We start from the raw sequence: 26,548 nt of genomic DNA, 5'->3' as shown, positions 1-26,548 counted from the left end.
TATCAGTCTTTACGCACCGCATAATGTCCGCTCAAAATGAGCAACATGAGCGAATAGACTCCACCAACTCACAGACTCACCAATGAGTGAATTGGTGAGTCCGCGAGTTGCCTCTGAATACATATGTAACGCTCCCTAGACGTCTTGTAAAATGGCTAAGCAAGTTATGTCACCTACGGAACGCTAGCCACACCCCGCCATTTGTTATGCAGTTCTTTCCAAAATCGCCTTTTAAGGCACGTTCACACCTAAAACGGACCGACCGAGCGGGTGTTCAAAGCGACGAAGCGGCAAGCGAACGTGGCTGTTCATACCGACCGGGTTGTTCATACCGACTGGCTGCCCGCGCCGCCGGGCAGGCGGCGCGGGCATCGCTTCTGCGCATGCCATTTAACGCGAGCTTACAACACGACGAATGTCGCGTTATACACGGGTAGCGGACGAGGCACAGCTGGCCTCATCAGCAACAGCGTGTTATACAGTCGCACGCACCTATGTCATGTCATGTTTTGAGGTGCACGTTAAAAACGACGATGGCACTCGTACTCTAGCGAAGAAACGTTCAAACAAGATTAACTAGTACGCGGAAAGTACTGGGGAAAGCGTGCCGGCCTCGGAGATGGTGCAGTCCAACGCGGGGCCTTAAAACGCGAGCCGTCACGTGGAGAGAAGAGAAAGTCGCACGCCGCGCGAGCGCCGGGCTTTTCAAAGAGCTGGATGCTTTTGGAGCGAGAAAAGTATTAAGCGCTCGATCGCTTAGTTTTGTCGGTAATATGGAAACGAGAAAGTGATCGTGCCCCATGCAGTGGTTACAGCACCGGGCAGCTGTGCTCGATGGGAGAGGGTCGATTCCACCATCGGTCACGCATTATTTTCTTTTTTTAATAAAGCGAGGAGGGTTAGGAACCTGGCTACCTGCAGCAAAGTGGCAAAAATGAGCCAACGAATGCTTCGCATCAAAGTTATCTGCTCCTTGTGCTAAGCAGCTTACCATTGTGGCAAGTTGTGTGCTTCTTGACGTTATCGGCAATGCCAACGCTCGCTGCGCCTGTACACCCGTGAACAAAAGTATGCGGACCAAAGATTGCGTGATACTGCGAATTTTTTCCCCAGCCTGTGAATCCAACTTGAAATTTAGGACTGCAGTCCAAACTTGGCATTGTGAACTTTCCAGTCTACTCGTCAATTTCTGTCTATGCATGCTAATTGCAAAGAAATTTAGTTTTTTCGGAGATCCTGTGGTCCGTATACTTTTGCTCACGCGTGCACCTTGTTTCCCGACAGTATGGCTTCCGCCAATTCGTCTCTTTCTGTTTGTTCTTGTTATAGATAACTGCTGAACAGCGCGTCACAAAGAAGTTCGCTCGATGCTGATCCTTCTCAGGATACATGTGCCCGTTTGACGCATCGACAGTTCATCTTGTGCCCTACGCATCGACAGTTCATCTTTAGTTGCGCAGGCTGAATAGAGGATCTGGAACCTGCATGCCAAACTCTCGCGCCGCTTCGTATCTGTCGATATCTTGCGAGACAAGTGGGAGTGGGAGATGTTTTTTTTTTTTTTTTGCTTTGGCGCTGCAATCGCTACAACTGCAAGAAGCTAAGCGCGCCTTATTGCAGCGTCTTTCTCAGCAGCATTTCACCAGCCGGTCGCGAAGTTCAAACTCGGCGTGTTTGCACAGTAGATCCGAGCGAGTCGCAAGTCCCTCGGCATGATCGTCTGCGAGAGAACGCCGACCGCTTCTGCGCTATGCGCTTTCGCGTTCTTACTGCTCGCGCTTTTGTGGGGGACTATGCGCTGCGGAGCCGTGGTCCTGGGTCCGGACTACGTGCTCTTCGCCCGTCGCATGGACGAACCCGCGGTGACCGACGCCATCTGCGTGCTCACCCCGTACCAAGGAAGCAACGTCACCGGCGTGCTCAACTTTCAGCAGAAGGTGAGTTTCACGTCACTGCGAGGGTAACTACGCGTGCATGTTGTTTGTTTACAGTATACTGGTTTGGGACGAATTGTAGCACAACGCGTACATAAGGAAGGACACACACACACACACACACACACTAAGTACTTTTCCTGTGCGTGGTTGCTTGTGTCTGTCACCAGGTAGCGTTACACTACATCCCAATTCATCATAGATATTCGATGTTGTTCTTACTTGATCACCCGTAGGCACGAACTTTAAACACGGCTTTGACAAGGCGCCAAAGGTGTCACTGAAATGTCACCGAAAAAAAGAATATTCACTCCCACCAACACAGAAATTTAACACAGATAAATGTGTGCTGTGTCGTTCTGCTGTTTTATTATACGTGTCTTAGTATTTCTCGCATGCATAGATAATGTTTCGTCAACGCAATGTTGCGTTCCTAAGCGCGAGGTTACTGGACCAAATTGCAACCACAACGGCCGCATCTTTGTGGGGTCGAAATGCAACAACACCCGTGTACCGTGCATTGAGTGCACGTTAAAGAACCCCATTTGGTGAAAATTAACCCAGAGATACCCACTACGGCGTGCCCCATAGTCATATCGTGGTTGTGTCACATAAGACCCCAGAAACTTTTTTTTTTTAATCAACACACTGTCTGCCCGGAAGGAACTCGTGTAAGTACAGATGTAAGATTCGGCATCTGCCTGCAGTTATGGTTCCGCGAGTCTCGCCGCCTGCGTGCCTTGAAATACGATACAATAGCAACAAACCAACATAGATTTCACGTCACAACGTACAGTTTTATGCGTAACAAACGAAGCCACTATAAGCACGAGTGCCGCTGACTATTCAGCTCCGCATTGCCGCGTCTCTGTAACTGCTGGGACCAGTATAGCTCAATGGGGTGAAGATGTGTTCGCATCCTTCTCCAGACCTTTCTTGAGCAGCGCAGATATACCAGGAGACAGCTGCCGTAATCCGCACAGTAGTGACCGCGTTTCTTTTGACAGAGGCTGTACAGGCATGCGGATCCAAATTTCGCAGCATCTGTCAGCTCGTGCCAGACTAATGGAACAGGGCCCTCTGACGAAACAAGCGCCTGGTACAGCGTACTGGCAGGTACAGTCGAGCGCGATTTGAAGGTTATCGCGCGAGCGTCGACCGGGAACGCGAACAGCGCCATGGCCCAGAATTCTCTGCCGAGGCGAGGGAGGTATCAGGCCTGCTTCCCTCACTCTTTTTGCTGTTCCTTCAGCAGCCGTCACTCCCTGCTGGGCTATCAGTTTCTTTCTTTTTCTTTTTTTTTTTTGTTTCTGCGAACAGGCAGTGATCGTAGTGCGCACGACGTATTCTTCGGTATTATCTGAAATTGGACGTTACGAAGCTGTATCTAGCCTATGTAACGTCATTGCTGCTGAGCCAGGAAGAATGGGCGACCAAGAACATTAGCTTAAGCCCGCGAAGGTACGAGGTAACCAAGTCCACACATATTGCAACAAATGGAAAGCTTAGAATAGAGAAAGGGCGGTGAGTTTTCGCGGGGTGATGGTTGTTGTATGTAACAGCGAACGAGGGAGAGAAGAGTGCGAAATCATGATTTTTCCTGTCCCGAAACCGGCCGCCAAGTGCCTGGAGTGCTGGGCTGGTTGACGCTCGCGCGATAACCTTCAAATCGCGCTCGACTGTACGCGAAAGGACGCGCATGCGCTATTCAGTGACTCGCCGCGAGGCGCTTGCTTCGTCATCGGGCAGAAGGGGTGCAGTTTGGCACGTGCTCATCACGTATCGCACTCGTTGGTTTAGCGGATGCGCTCCCTGATCGCGTCTCGTCTGCTACAGCCTACTGCCAGACCGCAAGCAATGCGCGTGAGGCCACATGCTCCGTCATTTCCATGTGTCACGTTGCAGGGACGATAACAGACGCGCAGCCACTACGAGTGGCGCGCAAAGCTTCTCGCCAGATGGCTCTGCGTGTACTGGGAGGCACACACAACTCCCTTCACTGTCGTAAAACTTTGGACCGATAAACAGCCTACGTGTAACACTGTTTCAGCAAATTGCCGTTACTCACAGTATTTAAACGTAAGTCCAGTAACATCCGCTCCGGCACTTTGAACATGGCCTTCGTTTCTCTTTCGAAAATAATCCCTCACGCCATCGCTTTGCGCGTTTACAAAAAAAACACATAGAACTCTTCTCGCGATGCACCCAACTAACCAGCAATAAAAAAAAAAGAAACAGAGGTCAGGGGAAAGCGTTCCAAGGCTTTAGAATCTAGTTTGGCGTCCTATGACATCTGACACAGCCTCAAGCTTTCACTTCGTGTGCCCTCTCTAAAGCTTATAAATAGACGGTGCCGGAAGGCAGAGCAATGGCAACCCCCTTTCGGACCACAGATTTAAAATGGCTCTTTTGTGCTTTGGCCGCGAGCTACACACGAAAAAAAGTTTTGTGAACGAGGTCAACGACATCGTAAAGTTCAGAGTTTTTGTCGCAGTAATTTAGGCGAAGCGACGTTCCGCCAAACAAGACGTTTATATGTGGGTGTGGGTTTGTCTATATATATACATATGCTTGGTGCTCACAACGTTCCTACTTTTTAAAAAAGTTGACCCACGTCGTCAGTCCTTTTTTTTTTCTTCACTCTTGCGGTCTTCGAAATCTCGCGTCACGCCTCGTTAATTCGACTGATGCTTTCCAAACCGCCGAAGTCCTCTCGTAACGCGGCAGAACCGAGCGTGCTTTTTCAGTAGTTACATGCAGCAATATCCGAGCTCATACCATGATCAGCCGAATGATGGCGCATTTCAACGGCTGAAATACTGCGCATGAATGCTGGGAGCTTTCCTTACGCGGATATACCTGTAAACCGTCGTACTAACTTCCGTCGGTATTTTTTGTAAGAAGCGGAAATTTACTGTGCGTAACAGTGCTTTACTGCACTTAACAAAACTAGCAGTTATTTGTATTTTGCACAGTAGGATAACGATTTCAGTTGTGCATTATTTTTGTATTGCTACGTGCCGCCATTGGTCGCATTGTAGGCAACCCAAGCTCCTAAGCACTTTACAAGTGTTCCTCGTTTAATCTATGTTTATGCATTTTGCAGGAATAAACAGTGGTATTCCACACCATTTCTTGCAGCAGTGAAATTCTATCCGTACTGTGCTTTAGACTTACGATAATTTGCATTCTTAAGCATACATAACGCCGTTGCTCTAGTTTTACTCCCATTTCATTTGTGTAATTGCAAAGCGGGAAATGCACTCCAGCATCTTGCAGATCGTCCCCGTCAATGTCGGGTGAATTTCGCGCTGCACTGCACAGAATAAGTGAGACAAAGCGCAAATGCATGGCCCGGCGTAGCTATGGCAACCAAACTTTTTTTCTTTTAGCGTTGTCAACCAAACAAGCGAGCGAAATCTGATAAAACCCAGTGCGACGCGCTTACAAGGCACGAAATTGACCTCAACGCTAACGCGCAAGTTTCGTATTCGGTGCTGACGCAACGTTCAATTGCAGTAACTCGGACAGTGACGGATGGGTTCTGCGTGAGTAATGTTGAGAGAGAGGTAGATAGATTGGCTCGTTGATTTTAGTCGTCTGGCTTTCGTTCAGCAGTTTACGTTAACTTTGTGTAGTTGAACAGTGATAGTCACGGGGTGACCTTGGGACTACATATATACACACACACACAATGGAAGTGCTATGCACGCGCTCTTAGTACCCGCGTTGCTCTGTTTATCTTTAGAAAATGATCTCGCGTATTTCGATTACTTTTTGTTTTTTTAACGTGCACCTAGATTGGTGTACAAGAGCGTATTTGCATCTCGCCCCGTCGAAATGCAGCCGCCTCGGGCCGGATCGAACCCTCGAGCTCTGCAGTGCAGCAATTTTTATGTGTCTTGTCTGTAGGCGTTATTTCGTCTTCGATAAGTTTTGCAGACTCGCTTTGCATAGCTTGTGCAAGGGCAAAAAGGAAGTCGCAGCCTCCGTGTCGGTTGATCCCACGCGAACTAGTTCGCCCTGACAAATGGAACTTACGCTCCGACACATAGCCTGAACGATTTGTCCCCTCGAAATGTTTAGCGCAAGGCATGGGGATTTATGGACTAAGGTAAACTAGTCGCCATCAGACTGCCTTCAAGTTGAGATCACTGCGGATGTTTTAATTCTCAGGAACGGCTTCCTCGTAATCAACTTTCACATCTCAGCTCTCGTCGATAACTTATTCGGTTGTAGGTACAATTAAAACCGTTCTACATTATAATATGAAACTTCATCCAGCATTTCACTGTTTTGCAAGAAAAGTGTTGCAGCTTAGAATTACGTAGCCATACGGTTCTCAAATTAACTCCTTTCTCTCCGACATAGCCGAAGCTTTTTGTTTTTTTTTCTTTAAGGTAACGTGTTTACTTTTCTTGGCATAAGACTACGGTGTCCCCTGAACGTCTACGGTGTATCTTGACTCGTTTTGTGAAAGTCATTCAGCCATCTACTCGCAAAAAAATCTAACGTTTCTTAGGTGGCTCCACGAGACTGACATCATTTCTTTGCAGGAATCCGACGAATTCGTGACCATAACAGGCGACGTCACTGGACTATCCCCGGGCCTTCACGGTTTCCACATACATCTGCGAGGCGATCTGACTCATGGTAAGAATTCTGTTAGAAGAATGGAGCACGTTTCCCCCTGCACTTATAGTTACCGTATTTCGCCTAACGTAAGCATCTTCCTTCCTATTTTCGGGACGGACAAGACACGGGCACCTACAGATCGCTTAGGCTAAACCTCTGTCCTGCAGAGGGCATAAATTAACGCTGCGAGCGAGGAGAAACGAACGGAGTATAGTGGTAAGCTTGTCACCTTAGGGCACTTGTAACGTTGCCCCTTTTTGGCTTGGCAGAACTTAATGGCACGAAAAGAGAGGTTAGGTGCGCATACTGTGGAATATACGGTGTTGAGGAAATAGAGGACCCTTCGACATAGGCACGGATCATTAAGGATAACTTCGCTCACTCTGCATATGTATCGCTGCCTTTTTGAATGCCAGTGGCAATGCATAGCGAACATCTTCCGGTTATCCCGTAGGGTGTCCCATTTGACGCTAAACAAGCTGCTTGGGGAAAAATTTAAGAACACGGTGGAAGATAAGATCTTAAAACCTAAGGTGTTTGGTCGTCATACTTTGGGCGACCAAACACCGTAGATCTGAAGATCTTGCGTCATGTTTCTTCTATAATATATATATTTTTTTGTTTAACAACTTGGCTTACATTAACTGGGACCCACAGCATATGATCTCGCGTTCGTGTCACCAAAGTGATCGCGCTTCGAGTGTAACGTGCTTACGAGAGCTTGAATACTGAACAGCTTCTCTTAGGTGTGCTGCGGTAACGTCGGGGCCATATTTTTATGCTCTGTCACCGTGCTGACACGAATGAAAGGGCTGGCAAACGTCGCGCCACGTGTTCGTTATAACCATTGGCAACACTGCGTAGCACATCAATTTGTCCAATATTCGTGTATGTGGCTTCAAACGCCCTTATGACGTCATCCATTGCGTTTTCTTTATCTAAATAGTCAAGCACTCATAATTTTCAAAACACTGCAAAGCCAATAGTCTCTGGCCCCATGTGTAATCATTGCGAGCAACTGCATTCATAATTAGTGTCGGAAACCTGGCGGCCAATACGGTTTTCCAGCTTCTGCGATCGCTTCTGGCGCGTGCGGCCGGCAACAACATGGCTTTCGAGATCTGTTTCTTTTGCTTCGAGTTAGCCGTCGCTGCGGGTTTTCAAACCACCTATAACGCAATATTAAGTTGAAAATGATAAATTTGCAAAAGTCACAAAGGCGTTGGAAGCAAAAAAAAGAAAAGTACGGAGTTCAGGTAAGTCCACGTTACCATCATTATCATTAGCCGATCTGTATGCCCACACAGGTTTCACCAACTCAGTGGAGCATTCTTGTAGAATTTCTCGCGTTACTTCTCGGTATTTATGAGTAACGAGATTAGAAGAGTATGCTTATAGCGAACCATGACGTCCCTGCGGGAAGATTCGTGCAAAAAAATAAAAAATAAACTCCAGCAACGGGATTGGATGGTGGGTCCCGCGGTCTTTGGGAGACGTTCGCTCATCAAGCACGGCTGGATTACAGGGCGACCGTCGAGCGTGCACGGCGACCACGACGACAGTTGCCGCTCTCCCCGCATGCTCCGGACATTTATTTTTTATTTTTTTTCCGCTGTTCGCAGAGGCATGATGATTGATGAGGAAATCGTCTGAGTACGAAGGGAAGGTCCCGGTCGGCTCTGAAGAGAACGAAAGTTGGGCGCGGGACAAACAGCGTTCGTGTGTTAGAGGGACAGCGTCTTCGACGCTCTGTCATCGCAATCATGGCGGATAATTACAGGGATGTCCGGGGGGGAGGCGAGGGGGGGGGGGGAAACGCGCTCGAAACACTTCCCGAGGAAATATAGCTGGAAGGGTGTGGCTGGCAAGGCGGAGGTGGCCTTGAGAACTATTTCTATGACAGCCCGAGGACAATAAGTACGAGGACAATAGATGAGGGAATTTTTGCGCAATGAAAGCCAACACACACTGGGGAAGGAAGGCGAAGTTGTAAGAACGAATAGCCCAACAAATAATCCTTGTAGAGGACAACAGATATCGGCCTGCATGCTACAATCAACCGATAATGAGTGAGCCGCGATGAATTAATAAAGTGGCGTGAAATTTCTCTGGAGCTAGTGCAAGTTATTCAAATTCACGTTATGAATGGTTAACAAAAAGCAGATTACAACGTTTCCTTATTTTTCTTCGCAGTTTGCTTCGCAGGAATTGGCGTAACTCCGTGACTGGTAATATCAACTATGCAAGCGCAAGATAATTCTAAAATAAATAATCTTACTTTACTCGTTTTACTATCTCTTACTAAGAACGCGAGGCTGCGACATTGCCTCATGTATGAAGGATAGACGTTGTATTAGATCACTCTATCTAGATGAACAGGCGTAGCCGCTGCAGATTATTGCTAAGCGCAGCTTTGACGGTCGAAACGACCTCTTCCCGAGCCATCGGTGGCGTAGCGAGAACTATGCAACGTGTGTGGTAAGCGCTAATAGTAATTACCGTCAGAATTATATTGAAGACCCTCTGCAGAACGTGGGCCGTTGTCAGCGATGTCTCGTTACCATAGCCCTATGTCGGCCGATTCTGTCATTCTCTCCTAACCTCTATAAGATCATCGCATTATTTTAGCCGACATCTACTTTCTTTACATTTCAACGCACGCAACCATTTATGCTGTCAATATTTGTCCTGTGATAGCGCGGTCGTCAGTTTGATACGCCTTTTTATTCCCTATATGCCCTTCCCCCAGTACAGGGTAGCAAACCGGAAGTGCGTCTGGTTAACCTACCTGCCTTTCTTCTCTTCTATTACTTTCTCTCTCGCTCTCTTAAAAATAAACGGCTACCAACAGTGCCAGATTTCTGCTCTTCGGCGAAATGCCCAATTTAGATGGGGCTACTACGCGTTGATCAAGCCGGTGCACGACAAGCTGGTCCACACCACATAGTCCAGCCAGACTGGAGTACATGAGCGTGAGCACGCACTCTCGCCCTGTCGAGCACATTGCAACTACAGTTCCATGTAGCTGCGTCTGCAGCGAAGCGTAGATAGCGCGGCCACCGTGGGGTGCCGGGACGAGCGCGCTCGCTGTAAAACCCCTTAAACTCCGTAAAGTAGCGACTCTCTCCTCCTCCGCTTTCACTCCTCGCTTTCACGCCCCCTCCTCGACCGTGGTCCCCGCAGGGGCGCCTGCGTGAGCAGGCGTTTGGTGCGTTGCGACACCACGTACCCAAGCACACGAGGGTTGGCCCCTCCCGCCTTCTCCTTTCCTCTCTCTTCATCTTTTTCTCCCCACACCCCTTTCCCCGTGCAGTGCTGTTGAGGTGTCCTCCTCTGAGAGACAGTTACGGCACTGCACTTATCTCTTCCATTCTCTTTAAAATCACTTCACTCGACCGTGGCGCCGCATACACTGCTCGAGCGTAGCAACGGCGCCAACATTCTATCCTCACCACTCTGCAGACGCTTCTTGAGCAAAAATGACGCTGATGCACGGCGTACGTTTGCGTCGTCCCTCCTTTTCCTTTGCGTCGTCGTCATCGTAATGTCTTCGTTGTCAAGCCATCTCTTCATCCTCAAGGCTTCAGCCTCACACTTTGCAAAAAAAAAGTTTATTTATCCAACGCCACAAGAAATTCAACTCGTGGCACAGTGACAATGTGTTGTTTGGAGCCAGGCGCGCCGACCACTCCGCCGTCGCAGAACTTTCTTTTTCTTTGCATGTCAACAATGTTAGTAACGCAGGACGAACTTTGAGACTCATGGGCTTTTCGGCGGGGTTTTGTGCACTCTGGAGACCATGAGAGCGGAGGCGCGCCTATGCGTGCTTTTTCAGCAGTCACGTCAGGCACTGCTGTAGTGGACGAAGACGAAGTAGTGCAGATCGCAAAATAAGTTACCGAGACGAATGCGGCACCACTGTGACAGCCTGCTGTCGCAGTAAACTAGTTCAGGGTCATAGGAACGGAAGAATCTTTCTAGTCTATTTGCAAACCTCTCTAAGTTTACTTGAGAAAAAGAACTATGAGCGTTTTGTTTGTGTGTGCGTTTGCATAGGAGTGCGCTGGTCACCACTGCCTTTAAAAAAATTCAGACTAAACTTCAGCACCTTTTCTAAAGAGTGTTTACTCATACCTAACAACTTATCAGATGTTCTTCGCAAGGTAAACACGTATATTTTTTTGTTGTTGTTGGTAAGGGCCCGTCATACTGCGCACCTACAAGACGGTCTCCGATCAGTGCGCGCATGCGCAGTAGCGTCTGCGGCATGCGCCTACCGTACCGCGTAGAGAGCGAAGTCCCGGTTCGCCACGGTTTCTCGTCTATCTCGCTCCGGCACGCAACGCAAACACGAGTGGAGCCTCTCGTTTGTCCTCTCGTCGCGTGCCTCATGCTCAGGCGAGCCGCTGAATACCGGACCACGATCAATCATTCCGCTCGATGTGGCGTGTTGCAGCGGATAGTGAGGCGCCGAAGCCGCTTGTTCGATCGCAAGATGCGAAAGCCTGCGCGCGGCCAGCGAAGTTCGGAGCGGCGATCCTCTCTGCCGTGGGAGTCCTTTCCCAGTGTACCCCGCCTGCCTACAAAGGGAATCTTGCTCTGCTGCCCCTAGGGGGGCTGCCTTAGGTGCTCGCACGCATGCTGTCCCTTTGTGCTAGAGGACGATTGGGTCCTTCCGACTACGAATGCCCCGAAGTGTTTTTGATGTTCAGCCTGCTCTGTATACTGGAACTCAGGCGAGAGCGAGTGTCGAAGTGCTGATTTGAACTCGTACAATGCTTGTCAGGGGTTCGCTTTACAGTCCTGCTCTAAGAATTCATGCTGTTTCTTTTTATTTATTTATGTTTATGTATAGAGTACCGCCGGCCTCCATGTCAGGCCTTAGGGAGAATAGGGTCTTGAATACGCATTTCTGCTGCAGCAGTGTAACATACTTTGCAACAACAACAACAACAACAAGAAAACGCATCAAATACAAGACTGTGAAAGCAAACTCTGAAGGAGGCACGCGTTGACTGTAGGAACGAACACAAGTATTACAATACATAGGGGTTAACGAATGATTTGGTTTGAACGCTATGTACAAATAGACAGAGCTGAAAGTAAGGCACGGACCAGGCGCACCACTGCCAGCGGAAGTCGCGGGTTCGGTCCCCGGCCGTTGTGGTAACATTCCGGCAGGAGCTGTGCGCGCACGCGCACACACAAACGCTCCTGCATGATAATTTGTGGGTGCTAGTCGAAGGATAACAAAAGGTGTGAAATGATTCGTCTCTCGCTTCGGCACGCAACTTAACCACGAGTGGAAGCTGGCATTTGTCCTCGCGTCAGAGCGTGTATATACGTGGAAAAAGCGCGGCAGATAAGTAATGCGTCGCGAGAAACCCGTTAGGATGTTTCCATTGCGTCGCATGTACACAATGCCCACCGTAGCTTCCTCGGTGCCGCCACATTATCTTTCTTAACAGCTCCAATTATCTGACTCCTCGGCAAAAGCATTGCAGAAACTGCAGCGCTTACCCTAATACTCACGTGCAAGTTCTGAGGGCAGGTGAATATGGTAGAGGAAGTAGGGAGGAGACAGAGAAGGAGGGGGGGGGGGCTAGAACCGACACAGTCCCAAAGCAAGCGAACAGCCTTGTCATTCTTCGCTTGCAGTTCCCACAGGGGGTTGGGCTGCGGGACAGGGAGAAGGCGATGAAGTTCTACTGCTAAAGACACGACAGTGGTTGCGGGCAAGCTGAAGGTGCGGTGCGGTACGTTTCTGCTATTTCCGAAAAATAAACACTATGCAAGTTTGGCACTGACGCAGGGCGTGCAGACGCAAAGCCGCATTAAAGCAGCGTTCGGTCTAGGCGACACACAGAAATGGTCGCACGTCTAATCAATACTTCTGTGCCCACCGCGGCAGCTCCTGCTACGATATTGCTCGAGGTCATGTGTTCAATCCCGATCGTGGCAGCCGCACTTCGACGGGAGCAATATGCAAGAACGCTTGTGCACTTAGATTAAGGTGCACTTTAGAGAATACCAGCACGTCGGAATAAACACGGGGTCCGCCACTACGGCGTGCCTCATAATGCGATTGTGGTTTTGGCACGTGCATCCCCATAATTCAATTAAAGTTTAGCACTTCTGCCGCAATTTGATGAGACATGTGAGGCGATGACAACGCACAACCCTCTCAAAAGTTATGAGCCATGGCGCATAAGAATGCCTCAGACAAACTCGTATCACTGTGTGTTCTGCGCACTACGCAGATAAACAACAATGGTGCACGCAAGCTGATGTTAAACATCAATTCGTCCCTGGGATATTAAACTAAATGTTGAAAAAATTAAACGTTCGCCGTCAACATCACCACTACTTATCCTCATTCAAAGCAAACCGCAGAAAACTTCGTTTAGATCGATTCCCACAGTGCGTAAGATCCGCATGATTATTGTTCAGCTTAAATTTTTTAAGCGGTCCACACTTTCGTTGCTGTTGACCTTTACAAAGCGTCAGGCAAGGTCCAAAAGTTCCTATTCAATGTTATAAGAACGAACCTGGAATAAATAATTTTCATAATTTCAAAGCTATCTTTCCCGTGATAAACATCAGGATGTGTATCTAGCCCTTCAATTTGTCTTCATTTTAACAATGACTGGTACCACGATTACATGGACTACTACCGAAAATTACGCTTGAGAGTTTGGGGTAAGGTCTGTTGCTTCTGGAAATCTTCGCAGGCCTTTAGGGCACTGCACTCAGTTGATGGTGATCTTAATGCATGGCTACCAGGAGAATGCATGAGTTTGTTCGAGATTTTTTTTCTGTGCTTACTTATATCGCAGGTTGCCTGAGCACTGGCCCCCATTTTGACGTGGGGCGGGGCAGCTGGCACGGAGCTCGTGTTGATGTCGTCCGACACGTTGGAGACCTCGGAAATGTCGAGGCCGATTTTCGAGGCGAGGTTTTTTTCACCATCAAGGACCGGCTGCTGTCACTCAACGGACCAAACTCCATTGTAGGCCGGTCCGCAATCGTAAGTGCGAGTTTGATGTCTAAACATGGATTATGTATCCATGCTGCAGTACGACGAAGGAAAGATATAAACGTTAAAGCGATGTAATAGAGGATTCGCAAGCACAGCAAGAAAGGATGCGATGCTTGCAGCAAAACCGTAAACTATCGATTTCAGCAGTTCACCTTAGGCATTATGCTTTTCTTTTTAAATGCGAAGCATTTCTCTGCCAAACCGGAGTCGAGGTCGTGCAACGACGCGCCATTTTTGTCTCCAGAAACTGTAGGCCAATCCCAAAGGAAGTGCAAATCGAAAAGCCGTCGGACAGTGCGCCAACATTGGATATAGTGAATTAAGGTGGCCACACTGACCAGTATAGAACAGTGCTAACAAACACCAGATATAATGCGAATTAAGGAGGCCCGCGGCGGCAGGCGCTACACGTGGGCACGGACGTGAGCACGGACGTGAGCTCCAACACAAACATGCCTTCGCTCTTATGCTGTCTTCATATCAGTCATCGGCGTTCGACTGCCATGACATTGGTATCACCGTTTCGCTGTCACGTCATCTTTCCATTGTGTTTACTATGTTGCGCTGCCACTCTGTTGTATCGCCATCACGCCGTCTTCGTGCTGTCTTCATTCTGTTGTGGAAATCGCGTCGTGGTCGTTACATCGTCATCATTATGTCGCTGCGACTGAGCTGTCGTCAACCGAATGTCGCCATGTTGTCGTCGTGATTCCACGTTCGTCCTCTCTCTGGCGTCATGGCATCGTCGAAACGCATTCCTCGCCATACCATAGTCATTAATTCGGCATCACGTCGTCACTCTAGCATCCTCATGCCATGGCCATCACGCTGCCATCGTCACACCATCGTTGTTATCCCATGGTCGCCATGTAGTCATCCCACCACCACCATGCCCACTCTTTGCGCGAATTTGCGTCGTCTGTATCTTTCGGAAATGCTTCGCATAAAATAGATAATCATCAAGAATGGTTTCTGCCTTTTGTTTTATGTTGAGGCGCCGGAAGTTTACTACATTCGAATTGAAGTAGTGCTTACATTTCCTAGCTATATTACTGCGCGTAAATGTTTTCAAGCATCAGAACAAGGCCATACGGACTTCCTCAATTGGTTATTTTGATATAGATATAGCGACCTTACCCAATGCTATCAATCGAAGTATTAGCTCTTCTCGGTAGTATAAGGCGCGCTTAAAATCTTTAAAATGAGCAGCTGCGTAAATGGGCGCTGATTAATGGGCGCTGAAAGGGAACATTTTAGTTCTTGCATTGGAGAGGAGAAACACATTGCCACTAACACGATCCAGTGTAGAAATATCATTCCCTCGGAGGAGCCAACGAAGCTGGTACTGCTTGGGCTGGCTAGGGAAGAAAGTGAGCTAACTATGAAGGACAATTAGAATCAGTTATGAACAGAAGTTTAGTAGCTGTGATTTAAAAGAAAAGCTGAACGAATAGGCTCAACATTTTTAGAGCCTGATTGAAAACAAGCTTTCCAAGAATAAATGGCTGATGTATGACTAGTTTTCCAAAAACGTTATTAAATGCAGGCTTTAAAAAAGTCCAGCGTTTGTGCAAAAGGCAAAAGAACTACCTGCTGAAGGACCTGCGTGCCAAGACGCATGTAATAGCGCCGGTTGCAAGGAAAACTACACTGGTTGTAGGCGCTACGATAGAACTGCTACTTGACTAAACTTCCGTAAAGATAAATGAGCGAAGCAAGAAGCACGTATTGTAATGCAGGCTTCAGACAAAAATCGGAAACAAAGCATGCATTATACCCGTTTCGTTTCCGCATTCCTTCGAAAACTTTTGGCGTTGTTTCACTTGTAATAATTTGAGATACCTTCCCTTGCAGACTGAGAATGGTAACCAGGCTTTAGCAATTGGTTAGTTTCGATATTCGAAAATATCAAATAGCTTATTTTCGAATACGAAGAGTTTGTGTAATATTCGTATTCGAAACATCGAATATTCCCCCATACTTTGTTTTCATACCAAACGTCACTGTAAAGGGTGCACCACCTCAGGCTCGTAAACTTTGCAGGAAGCCCGCTTTACATAATTAGTAAAGGTTGGCTTGTGCAAAAGGTTGCAAAATTTGCGGCACGCTGGACTGCCTAGAAGTAATGGAGCAATTCACACAACACAAGAATTTTCCATGTGTGCAGGTAAAGCGAAAATTATATTTCAGAGGGTAGCACAGCTAACTTTCAAGCGTCAGTTGAACTGACACTTTTTCTGTATCTAATGTAATAATGACGGCGTATTTCTTGGTTTTCCCTGTATCCGTGATCTGGCTGTTATAATTACCTCTCGGATATCTTAAGTTTTTAAGTTGATGTATTTTATTCCTGCTTCAAAACTGTTTTGTAACTCCCCCGCCCCCTCTCCAACCCCTTACTCAGTGCTCCTTCCATTTGGGCCTGTAAGGTATTGTAACTAAAAGAAGAAAAAAAAACTTCCGCGAATAACTAAAGTTCTCTCCAGCTCTCTCGCCGATTGGTTCGAAAGTCGCGGACGGGAATCCCCAAATATTTGTAGTGACGAACGTGCTCATAATTGAGAATGTTTCGATACTCTCACACTTTTAACCGGAGGTAGCTGCTGACAAGCTGATGCTCTACGCCACCCTGCGAGCGCAATTGCGGACGACTGTTAAAATTGGCAAAAAAGTAATACAATTGCTTCAAATAATATTTGAACTGATACTTCAGCTTAAATATCAAAATACATTATCTTTCATTTCGAGAGTCCAATAAACACGTCTCCTGTAAATATCTGGTTACCTTTGAAATCGACAGGCGTCCTTCCTAAATGCATCCTTCCTAAAACCTGTGCCGTCGCAAGAAACAAGGATGTTTAAGACATTGATCGTTAAGTTCAAAATTTTGCTGGTTATGGGGAAGCCTGAGCTCGGGGCACAGATAACAGAACCGTTAGACTAATCTGAAAAAAGTTGCAATGAAATGAAATCCAAACTATTTTTAAAATATCCCTCCGAAACATCCTAATCGACAAGTTAATGTGACGACATGAATTGCAAAGTATTTTCTTTTTATTTGGATCATTTTGGCACGGGAAGAGTTCCCAAATTTGCATAGCCTTGTCACCGGTCAGTTTCTTTGGAACGCAATAAAGTTCATTTCGTTACTTTCCCAATAAATAAATGGTATATTGAAGTACCAGCTGTTATGGTTCATGACGCCGTGGCAAGATGCTGAGCGCTCGTGTTCTAAATATGGGCTGCACGTTAAACAATCCCATGTGATTAAAATTAATCTGTAGCCTTTAACTACGGCACATCGGGAACGCTGAAAAGAATCAATCAATCAAATAAATAAATAAATAAATAAATAAATAAATAAATAAATAAATAAATAAATAAATAAATCATGTACAATGAGCAACAAATCATTGCTAGATACTTAAAGTACACTGTATTTTGGAAAGCTATGAAAGATGTTAGAGCGTCCTATTCTTGAATTTTGGAAATGTGAAGCTTATAACGACCAAAATACCTTTCTTTCCATCCAATGAGCCAGCATAGAACATGCAGGGAAGGCAAAGCTCGTTCTATTTGAAGGAAGGTATTATTGGAAGTTACATGGTACAGGAGCCAGTCTGAGAAATGCCACGCTGATCTATCTGCAGTGATGTTCTCTGACGTCGTGCGACGTCACGCTTAGTAGGAGCCTGCAAGCCGCCTCCGTGACTCACTTTATCAATACGTCATTTAAGTGTCTCGTCTATCTTGGAATTCATGCGTTTTTACCGATAATCACTGAGACTTCACTGAGACGCTGAAATGCGTTTTGAGTACATTCTGGGGGACGCGACTATACTGTTAAAAAAGAACATCTGCACAAGATTAATCCGCATCGCCGGCTAGCCCGGTGGCGCAATCCTTTTCCTCGGTGTAAAGCACATTACAGGCGAGCGTCCTGAAAAAATTCAGCGCGCGGCACTTTCACAAGAGTCTAGCCAGGGATTAAGTATTTCAGGGTAAGTCTGACCGTCTGTGTCCCTGTACTTGACCTTGGAACACGCATCGTTTTTGTTTTTAGAGTGCAGTACTCGGCACCCGTTCCTGCCGCGAGGGTCGGCATCCTATCTCTCAAACGAGTGAACGCGCACAACGAAAAATGAGAGCGAACGCGGGGCGCAATGGGACATGAAAAACGGGGATAGCCAAGAGAGCGCGAGGAGGAAGGTGCAGGATGAGGGTGCAGCGGAACCATGAGGTGGAAAGCGAAGGAGGGTATGGGGAAAGCATGAGAAGAAAGGCGTAGTGCCGCGCACCATGGGCTTCACGGCGACGATGGCTACGAGATGGCACCATAGTAGCGCGCGTCGTCTGTATGGGAACCAAGCGCAGCATGAGCAAAGGTCTGTCTGCGGTGGCCGCTACTGTGAATCGCGCCCGCGTGTCACGATTAGCGAGGCAGTCGCGCCACACTTCGACCTGTTTGCAACGTGCCGCACACGACACATTGTTCGCGCCCGCCAATATATCGCGAAATGAAAACACGTATACAGCTGCGCTCAAATTTCACATGAGAGAGTATCGTAATCGCCGGTGAATTTATCTTTTTTCATGGACAGTTAGCGTGCTACGTTCTTCTATTACGACTACTCCATTGTGACAATGGACAATGGCGAAAACCACGTTTCATTGAATCAATTTGGCACGCTTCGTTTGTAGATTCCGTACTTCGACTGTTTACGGTATAAACACTTGCTTAGTTTGACAGTCCTGCAAGGCAAGATATTCTTAGGTTATTTAAAGCGTTGAACCAGGACTCTTAGTCCTTGTCTCCAACGGGCACTTAATCCAGATGTTTCAAGAGTGCGCTAATCCTTCTTTTGGACGTGAATTCTGGAACAAATTTTTCTCGGCTTTAAAGCTCTGGCACACCTCTCCATATATGGACGTTAGACGTAAACATTCCGCTATCTTACTGGTCACCTTCAAGTATTGAGTACGAATACTATTATAACACTCGTGTCGAGGAGCTTGGTTAGTCAGCGGTTTGATTACGGGTCGCAGAGTGCGTAATACTAGTTCAGCAGGGTTTGTTTGTTATGCCGGTTTGTGTATAGCTGTAAATAAAGCAGAAACGATGGAGTATTATGTACGAAAGTTGTACAATTTACGTGCGATATGCGATGCGGATTACGCTTTGTCGCGCCTGAAGTTCTTGAATACACATACCTGAACCTCACTAAGTTCGCAAGCGTTTTCCAATTTTTCCTCCATCGTAATGCACTATAGTAACTCTCCTTCATTATACTGTGTCGAACTCGTACATAATATCGCACGTAAATTGTACAACTTTCGTACATAATACTCCATCGTTTCTGCTTTATTTGGCTGACTCGCGTTTCGCGTGGCGAATGAAAGATGCCAGTAGAGCCTGTGTGACGCGGTTGGCGTTGTCGTGCTCGAAGGTTTTTCGTCCACCACACGCGATGGTCTGACAACATAGAGCGACGCTCCGGCTCACCCACAGTCGCATTTATTACGCTCTCTTTCTCAACCTCCTCGCTCCCGTGAAAAGTATTCTTTTTTTTTTAGGTTGGAAATACTTCATCAGAAACTTTCATAGTTTTCCGGAATGTCAGTGTGGATTGTTTCGCGTCGTCGATCCGTTCTGTTGTAATGAATTTCACGTGACAGTAAGTGGGCACCGGGACGAATAGGAAATAACGCAATACGTTCATGTCTTTAAAATCAGTTAATTTTTTCTACCAAGAACCAGCCGCGCAACATTTTGGGTGAGTTCAGCCTCGCTTCATTAGAGCTACCTGTTCAATAAGAGCTTTATGCAACACAGGCCCGGCTCAGGAATTACTGGCTTTCGTCGAAAACTTGGTTAGGACCAACCTTCAATAAACTGCTCAAAATTGCCCCTTTGTAACATCGTCGGGCTCGATGTGTTTCATAACGCAATCTACCAGTCAGAGCAAAAAAAAAAAAAAAAAATTACGCAGGGCCAAAGCACATGTTGGAATCAATATGAAGCCAAGCTCTAGTGAAGTGATGCGAGGAATTGTTTACTTTCATGCTCCGCACAACATATTGTCATGCACTGTTTATATTTCTGTGGCACTAAGGACACAAGTTTCTTCTAGTACAGGTTTTTTTTTTTGTATTCCCTATGCCGTTCATCAACCATGCTGTGCCGTCGTGCTGGCTATTTGGCTGTGGCGTTCTGTAGCTAAGCACGAGGGCGCGGGTTTGATTCACAACCGCCACACTTCGGTGTATACGAAAGTAGAAAAAAAAAGCAACTATCGTGCACTTAGACTTAGGTGAACGTTAAAGAACCTCAGGTGGTCGAAATTAGTCAACCTCCCCCCCCCCCCCCCCCCCCCCGTACAGCGTTGTTTACTTTCGGGACGTCAAACCCAGAAAAACCTGAGGCTTTGCCGAAACTACGACTGATGACGGCGACAACGAAGCGCAAACAACCATCGCCGCCTTTTCGGGTCTGGATGCTTTCGGCAAAACAACGCTGGGATGGCATCGCGTCGGAGACGTGAGCCGAGGAAGAAAACAAATGACATTCGAGAGACCGCCCAGGTCACCCTGCTCTAATCCTTTGCCCTAACAAGTTGGGCAACCATTTCTCTCCCGCGAACCACGCTTGTTTTCATCTCGCTCAAGGGACGGCTGAGCTCTGAAGACCCTTAATCCAGCATTCGCTTCCCAGGGTAATTGAAACCGGCGTGCCCATGTTGGGTTGCCCCTGCAGCAGCGAGTAGCGGTCGACCACCGATGCGAGGAGAAGGGACAATGCGGAGAGGAAGTGGGATATGGACGCTGGGGCACTTTTCTGGCCATCCACTCTGAGCGTGGCCTAGGCCAGCGGGCGGAGATCAATTTAGCGTAGCGAAGGGGTCAGGGATAAACAGACCAAGGTATATAGAAATGAGAGGATGCAATCGCTGCTGAAGATTGCCGAACGTCTACTGGTTCGGGCAGTTGGTCCTTTTCTTTTCACTTTGTTTTCGTTGCAGGGTTTTCGGACTAATGAGAAAAAATGAGATTGCGCAGCGCTGCCCCAACTGCTTTTGTGCAACACGGTCCTAAGAGGAAAGGTAGCGGAGTGCATGGCACATGTGCGAGGGGATGTCCTGGGGTTGACGCGCGAGGACTGGGGAAATCTAATTTGTCGATTGAATGGTTGATCAGCTGTTTATCAGCCGGCTCGTTGAGTGATTGTATTCATTCATTCATTCATTCATTCATTCATTCATTCATTCATAGTAATGCGAGAGGAGTTACAGGGAAGTCGTGTGACTTGAACCCACCTACGTCAATCCTGTTGGCTGTCCATTAATTAATTCATTCATTCATGCTTCTCTCATGCGAGAGAAAGAATTAGAGGGAGATTATGTGAAGAAATCAGAGGCGCTTTTCTAAATGTAGAAACCAAACCATGCCATCGACCATAGTTCAATTTGGCACGACGAAGGGATGAAGTTGTACGCGAAACGAAAATTGAAAAGAGGCATTCCCTGGCCAAACTCTGCACTACTTTAATTAATTCAGGCAGATTGCTTTTATTTTTGTTGTTGCAGGGTTACCTCACATTTTAGGCAACGGTTACAACGCGGAACTCTTCCTGGTACTTTTTCGTGTCAAGACGGACGGAAAGAGGTAGTAGTCCAAGAAAAAAAGCCTTTCGAAATTGGGGCGCAGCTACTCACGACTGATACACGATGTCCAAAAGTTTCTTAGTTCGTAGGCGGGTGGTTATCCACGTATCGTAAGCGCCTATACTTTGAAGTTGGTTGTCGGACAATGTATGCCTCTCTGATACCATCCTAAACAGTGATACAACACATTCTCTGTCTTCTCAAAAAGATGGCTGCAGTTAACTCAGTACGCAAATCCCGTAAAGTACGCTCAAACGACCTTCGCGGCGCGTACCATGCTCATTATTTCTCTACAGAGTGCCTCAGAACTGAAGAAAACAAGCCGGCCAGAAAAACTTTGGCATTCTTCAAATAGCCATTGTAATATTGTGCAAGGGCGCTTCAGCAGCGTTGGAAAGTTTCCACATATAGCACTGACAATTTTTTCGCTGCCCACTCCATTGTAGTCTCAACAAAACCTATACCGCCCAGTTGCCCGTTTCTGAACACGAGTGACAGCTGAATTGCTTTTGTGGTTGACCATTGGGCTGGATCTAAGATCCCTTGAATCCCGCAATTTTTGTGACAGCCCTCCTTAAATTCGTATCTTACGCAACCGAGAGCCCCTCAAAACAAGTTCATCCTTGTGGAACAAACTGTAGAATTTCTTCCCTTTCATATTTACTGCGTAGGTATATAATTTTGCTCCCTTTTTTTTTGTGTGTGTGATATGATGCTGCCTTTGAATTCGGCATTTTCTGTTCGGTGCCACGTTAAAATTTGTTTATATCATCAAAGCTACTTTGGTGCCTTGAACTTACGCGCGAGATCCTCCGCATTACGACACGTCCATGGCAAGAGTAATCAAAAACCAATAAGAGAACATTCCGATAGAAGTGCCTAAATGAGCGTCAGCGAGATATTGTCGATGCAGAACAATATTCAGGCGTTCCTTTCTTTTCTGTCGCAGCATAAGGCAGAATTATCTCTTTCCATCTGCGGTGCAGAACGGCTTCAGCTTACTTAAACGACCAAATCATAAAGCCAACAAAAATCGGCAATGTAACATTCTAATACATTACAAAACCCGCGTAAGCTGTGATATGCCTCGAAACAACTTTCCGGGCGTTTTCTTTTCTTCCTTTGCAATGCAATCCAGCAGTTACCTTTGCTTCCGCGACGCATGACGCGTTCAACTTAAGCATTTGCGTGTTTTGTTTTCTTTCTTTTGCAGATTCACGCGTTGGAAGACGACCTTGGACGAGGCGACTCGCCGGATAGCCGCCTGACCGGCCGCTCTGGAAGCATAGTCGCCTGCGGCGTCATCGGCGTCACCCACCCGCGAAGCCAATAGAGAGCTTTAGTTTAGGGGACACCAAGCGGCTTGCGTACGCAAGAACTAAGGGCCACGGTACTGCGCATGCGCACACCCCTATGTCATGGGTCTGCGCATGCGCAGTACCGTCGCCCCTATATGCGTACGCAAGCCGCTTGCGTGCCCTAAACTAATTCTCCAATAAGGCCACGCGCGTGCGATGGTGTTCGTTCTCTGTACAGCAGAGATACGGATCCCCGTTGCTTCTTTCGCGTCTGCTTGAGCGAATCGTATAGGCTCGAGTCGCATCGACTCTGGTGCTTCCTTCGAGCTGCAAGTGGATTGTAATTCAATATATACCAAGAGCGAAGAAATCTTTGATATATCGTATAATTATGTAAATAAAGTACTACATTTTGAGCTCCTTTCATTGAGTCTTGCCTTCTTTCAACGCTCGCGCGAGTGCGCGGCAAGAAGGCGGGCGAGTTGGTACAATGGTCGAAACGACACACTCGATTTGTGCGCTCGTTTGAACAGCTGCGCCTTGGTGGGCACGAAGAGAAAGCATAGAACCTCTCGTGCCGTTGACCATTTATATTTCAGTTATTAATCCCATATTAGGAGTTCTTAAAAACTGATGGTAGCGCTAGAAGGGACGAACACACGGTGAAAAGACGACAGGAACACGAGGGAACGCTTAGGAGCTACGCGGCTTGGTCTGACCAGTCACTCGTAAAGAAATGTGTGTAAAGCTTTCTCTTGTAAACCGCGCGGACTTTCGGAAATTGGGCGATGCTACAGCATCGAAATCCTGATCGAAAGAACTCTTAAAGAATGCTCCGCTGTTGCAGAAGCATCTTGGAGCTTTGACGTGAAACGCCTACAACCTTCCAGATTAGCGTCGAATTATATTCTGGGGGTTTCACGTGCCAAAACCGCGTTAGCATTGAGGCACGCCGTAGTGGGGGGGAACTTTGGAATAGTTATGACCAGCTGGTGTTCTAGAACCTTCTCCCAAATGCACGATACACGAGGGTCTTTGAATTCCAGCAGCATCAGAGTATGGCCGCCGTGGCCGAGATCGAACCCGGGAGCTCAGCAACGCCACGCCACAACCGCTGAGCTAACGCAGGACGGTTGTCCAGATTACTGCATTGCCTGGAGAATGAACTGCCATGGCTGGCACCCAACTATAGTGCGCAACCGTCTGCCTAAGCGCACTGTATTCACACCTTGTAGGCTCGATTCCAATACCGGAGTTCCGTCAACCCATCCCCGCAAACATAACATACTGTCAAGCTCCCGGATTCTAACAACCTTAGCTGCCCTGTTCTTGCCCAATAGCAGAAGCATTGTAAACAGATTTATACCCTGAATATTCCTAAGGTTGCAAAACTCGCACCCTTTACGAATGTAAGGGTTGGAGTTAGACTGAAAGCACCCTTAAGGGTGCGTACCAGTGCACAGCGTACGCAAGAAAAAGAATTGTGTGTCGTATGTCGGGATCGAACCTCGGATTTTCAACACAGCAGCCTCACGCTCGAATCCTGGGCCGTAATCACACGGATAGTGATCTCGCGTCAACACCAACTAGCATCTACTTTGCATGACGCAAAGATTGTCACCTGCGCGATGCATAAACGTTGCGTTATTTTACATGCACCATAGGATGGCAATACAGTTGTACAAATGCAGTTATGCAATGGCGCAAACATAAACGCGTTGTGTAGGTACTCATCGCGTTTATGTTTGACATTTGACCGCTTCACGAAACCGTCCGTTCACATAATTCCTACATATGCGTTGGGTCTACATGATTAAAAAGAATACTCTGTCGCCTAAAGCACCAGCCACGTCGTTTGGTTGTCAGCCAACTATGCACTTACGTTTGTGCGTGCGCGTACACATGCGCGAAAGTGTGTTCGCGCGACTTTCATCACACGCATTGCGAATCACAATATCCCATCTGCGCGTTCACTTACTTTCCCGAACTTTAACCACACACCTGTCACGACATTACGCTTGGACGCACAAAACTTGTGCGTGCATTGCTGTTTTCCCGCGGCGAACGACGTTTAAGCTGATCGCGCGTGGACCCGCACATCGGCCTCGCTTTCCGCCAACTTCTTTTTTTTTTTTTTGCACCGCGGCTTCGCATTTGTATTCAGCCAACAGCACCTACACAGCACAAGGCCCGTTCACTCTGATTCGCAACGTCATGCTACCTGGCCCGACTGCTATAGAATCTAACCCGGGTGCTCCCGAGTAAGCCGTGGTGCTTTTTGACGCCGCCGATTTTGTCACGCCAACCTTGGCAGTGGAAATTTCTGGCCTGGTAGCGTGACGTCGTGGACCGGTGCGAACACGCCTTGTGCTATCTATGTGGTGTTAGGTCGGCGCGACCTGAACCATACCGGCAGCGTTCTGAGTGCCAACGTTTTTGAGCTGCACCTGGAGTTAGAGATACCGCTACTACCCTCTCCGGCCCTTTCACTTCAACAGACATCGATTCCGCGCTTCAGGAAAGCACGCACATAACAGGAAAGAAATTGCCATTCGCGTACTTTCTGCGTGGTTATGGCCTCAAAGGAGTCAGTTATGTAAGGCTATAAACCAAACTGAGCGTTCCGGTCATCGCGGACAGCACTAAACGCTAATGCGTGCCTACATTTTTTTATTATTATCGTTAGCTGCCCTTGTCTCACCGTTTTATTTCTCGCGCTGTATCTCTAACCACAATTACGTAAACCAGCTCTCCCAACTTGTCATTTTGTTTGTTTTCCGCGCAATTTGGCCCTTTAGGCTGCAGAAATAAACTTCGAGCAGCAGCGAACTGTCGGGCTTCTAACAAGTCCGCCATATTTCCACTCCGAAAAGAATACGCAGGCCTGGTAGGATCAGCAGCTTTGCACACACGGCAACATGATTCGAATAAAAAACGGGAAATATAAACTCCCGAGCATGGAAAGTTCTCCTTCGGTAATGAAGACAAATTTACCAGCGACGCTCCCCTCCCCCCCACCGTCCCTCCCTCCTACCTCCCCGATTTGAGCCCTACGCTTCCTCTCAGATCGTTAGCGCGAAGCGCCATGCTTGAACGCAGTTGCGTCTGTTTCTATAAATGAAAAAAAGAAAATGAATAACAAAAATAACGCGTAACCGTACGGGCGTGTACCGACACGATCCGTACTACTCGCAGTAGGGAAGCAAGTAAACAAATATCAAGTCCTATTTCCATTACGAGTGTGAACGCACGACTGCTGACGTGGAATGATTGCTCGGTCAATCTCGCTAACGATGTGCCCCCTGCACGTCCTCCAGAGCGTCGCTGTTTGAAATGCAAAGTGAGCGAAACTTTTCGAATGAAACACCTACGCACGCAAAAATTAAAAAAAAAAGATAAGAATTAAAAAATGCAGACGCATTTATCAGTTCGCCCAACGAGCACTGGTGCGAGCACGTTCCTGAAAGTATCCTGTCGTCTGCCCAATTTTGCTGCTTTTCGTTTCGTTTTCAAACCACAGATGATATCTGCGATGCCTCTCTGCATGCTCGTTTCTTTAAGCTTTTTTTTTTTTTTTTTTCCTTTTCTCGAAGTTTTAGGCAATCGGTGAAATAGATCGGTAATTTGCTCGTTTCAGCTGCGACAGAAAGAAAGCAAAAAAAAAAGAAAAATACGATTCTGTTTTCGTGCGGAATCGTCTGCTGTTCGTTCCCGGCTTTAATTTCGACTGTCTGCCGCGAGTCGTTGCTTTATTCGCGATGGCGCGCTTACCAGAGAGGTATGCGCGAGCGAGGTATTAGCGTGGCTGCGAGAATAGGAGACTTTGAAAGATGTAGGGCCACCCAGCGACAAAAAAGAAAACCTAACGTTCTTTCTTTTATCGAAAAAAAGTTCGCTGAAAGCTCGCCCACGCCTCCTGTAGCGGACTATGAGCATTGCATTCCAAAGGAGATTACGACTAAACTTGGAAAGCTTTGCGAA

At 47.3% G+C, this 26,548-nt stretch overlaps 1 protein-coding gene across 1 annotated transcript; it reads left to right on the top strand.

Annotated features, from left to right (window-relative positions):
* Positions 1–1,445: 1,445 nt before the first annotated feature.
* On the top strand, positions 1,446–22,988 carry LOC126517796 (superoxide dismutase [Cu-Zn]-like). The gene is made up of 4 exons (XM_050167592.3): positions 1,446–1,937; positions 6,491–6,587; positions 13,406–13,596; positions 22,483–22,988. Exons 1-4 carry the CDS (start codon positions 1,713–1,715, stop codon positions 22,600–22,602), a joined length of 633 nt encoding a protein of 210 aa, XP_050023549.2. The 5' UTR covers positions 1,446–1,712; the 3' UTR covers positions 22,603–22,988.
* The last annotated feature ends 3,560 nt before the right edge of the window (positions 22,989–26,548 follow it).

The sequence above is a fragment of the Dermacentor andersoni genome, chromosome 11, assembly GCF_023375885.2.
Source record: "Dermacentor andersoni chromosome 11, qqDerAnde1_hic_scaffold, whole genome shotgun sequence".
Taxonomy (NCBI): Eukaryota; Metazoa; Arthropoda; class Arachnida; order Ixodida; family Ixodidae; genus Dermacentor; species Dermacentor andersoni.
This window is presented reverse-complemented; position numbering and strand designations above follow the sequence as displayed.

Coding starts and splice junctions, on each gene's coding strand:
- LOC126517796 (XM_050167592.3), top strand. CDS start 1,713: ATGATCGTCTGCGAGAGAACGCCGACCGCTTCTGCGCTATGCGCTTTC. Junction 6,588..13,405: donor GCGAGGCGATCTGACTCATG/GTAAGAATTCTG, acceptor CTTATATCGCAG/GTTGCCTGAGCACTGGCCCC. Junction 13,597..22,482: donor TTGTAGGCCGGTCCGCAATC/GTAAGTGCGAGT, acceptor TTTCTTTTGCAG/ATTCACGCGTTGGAAGACGA.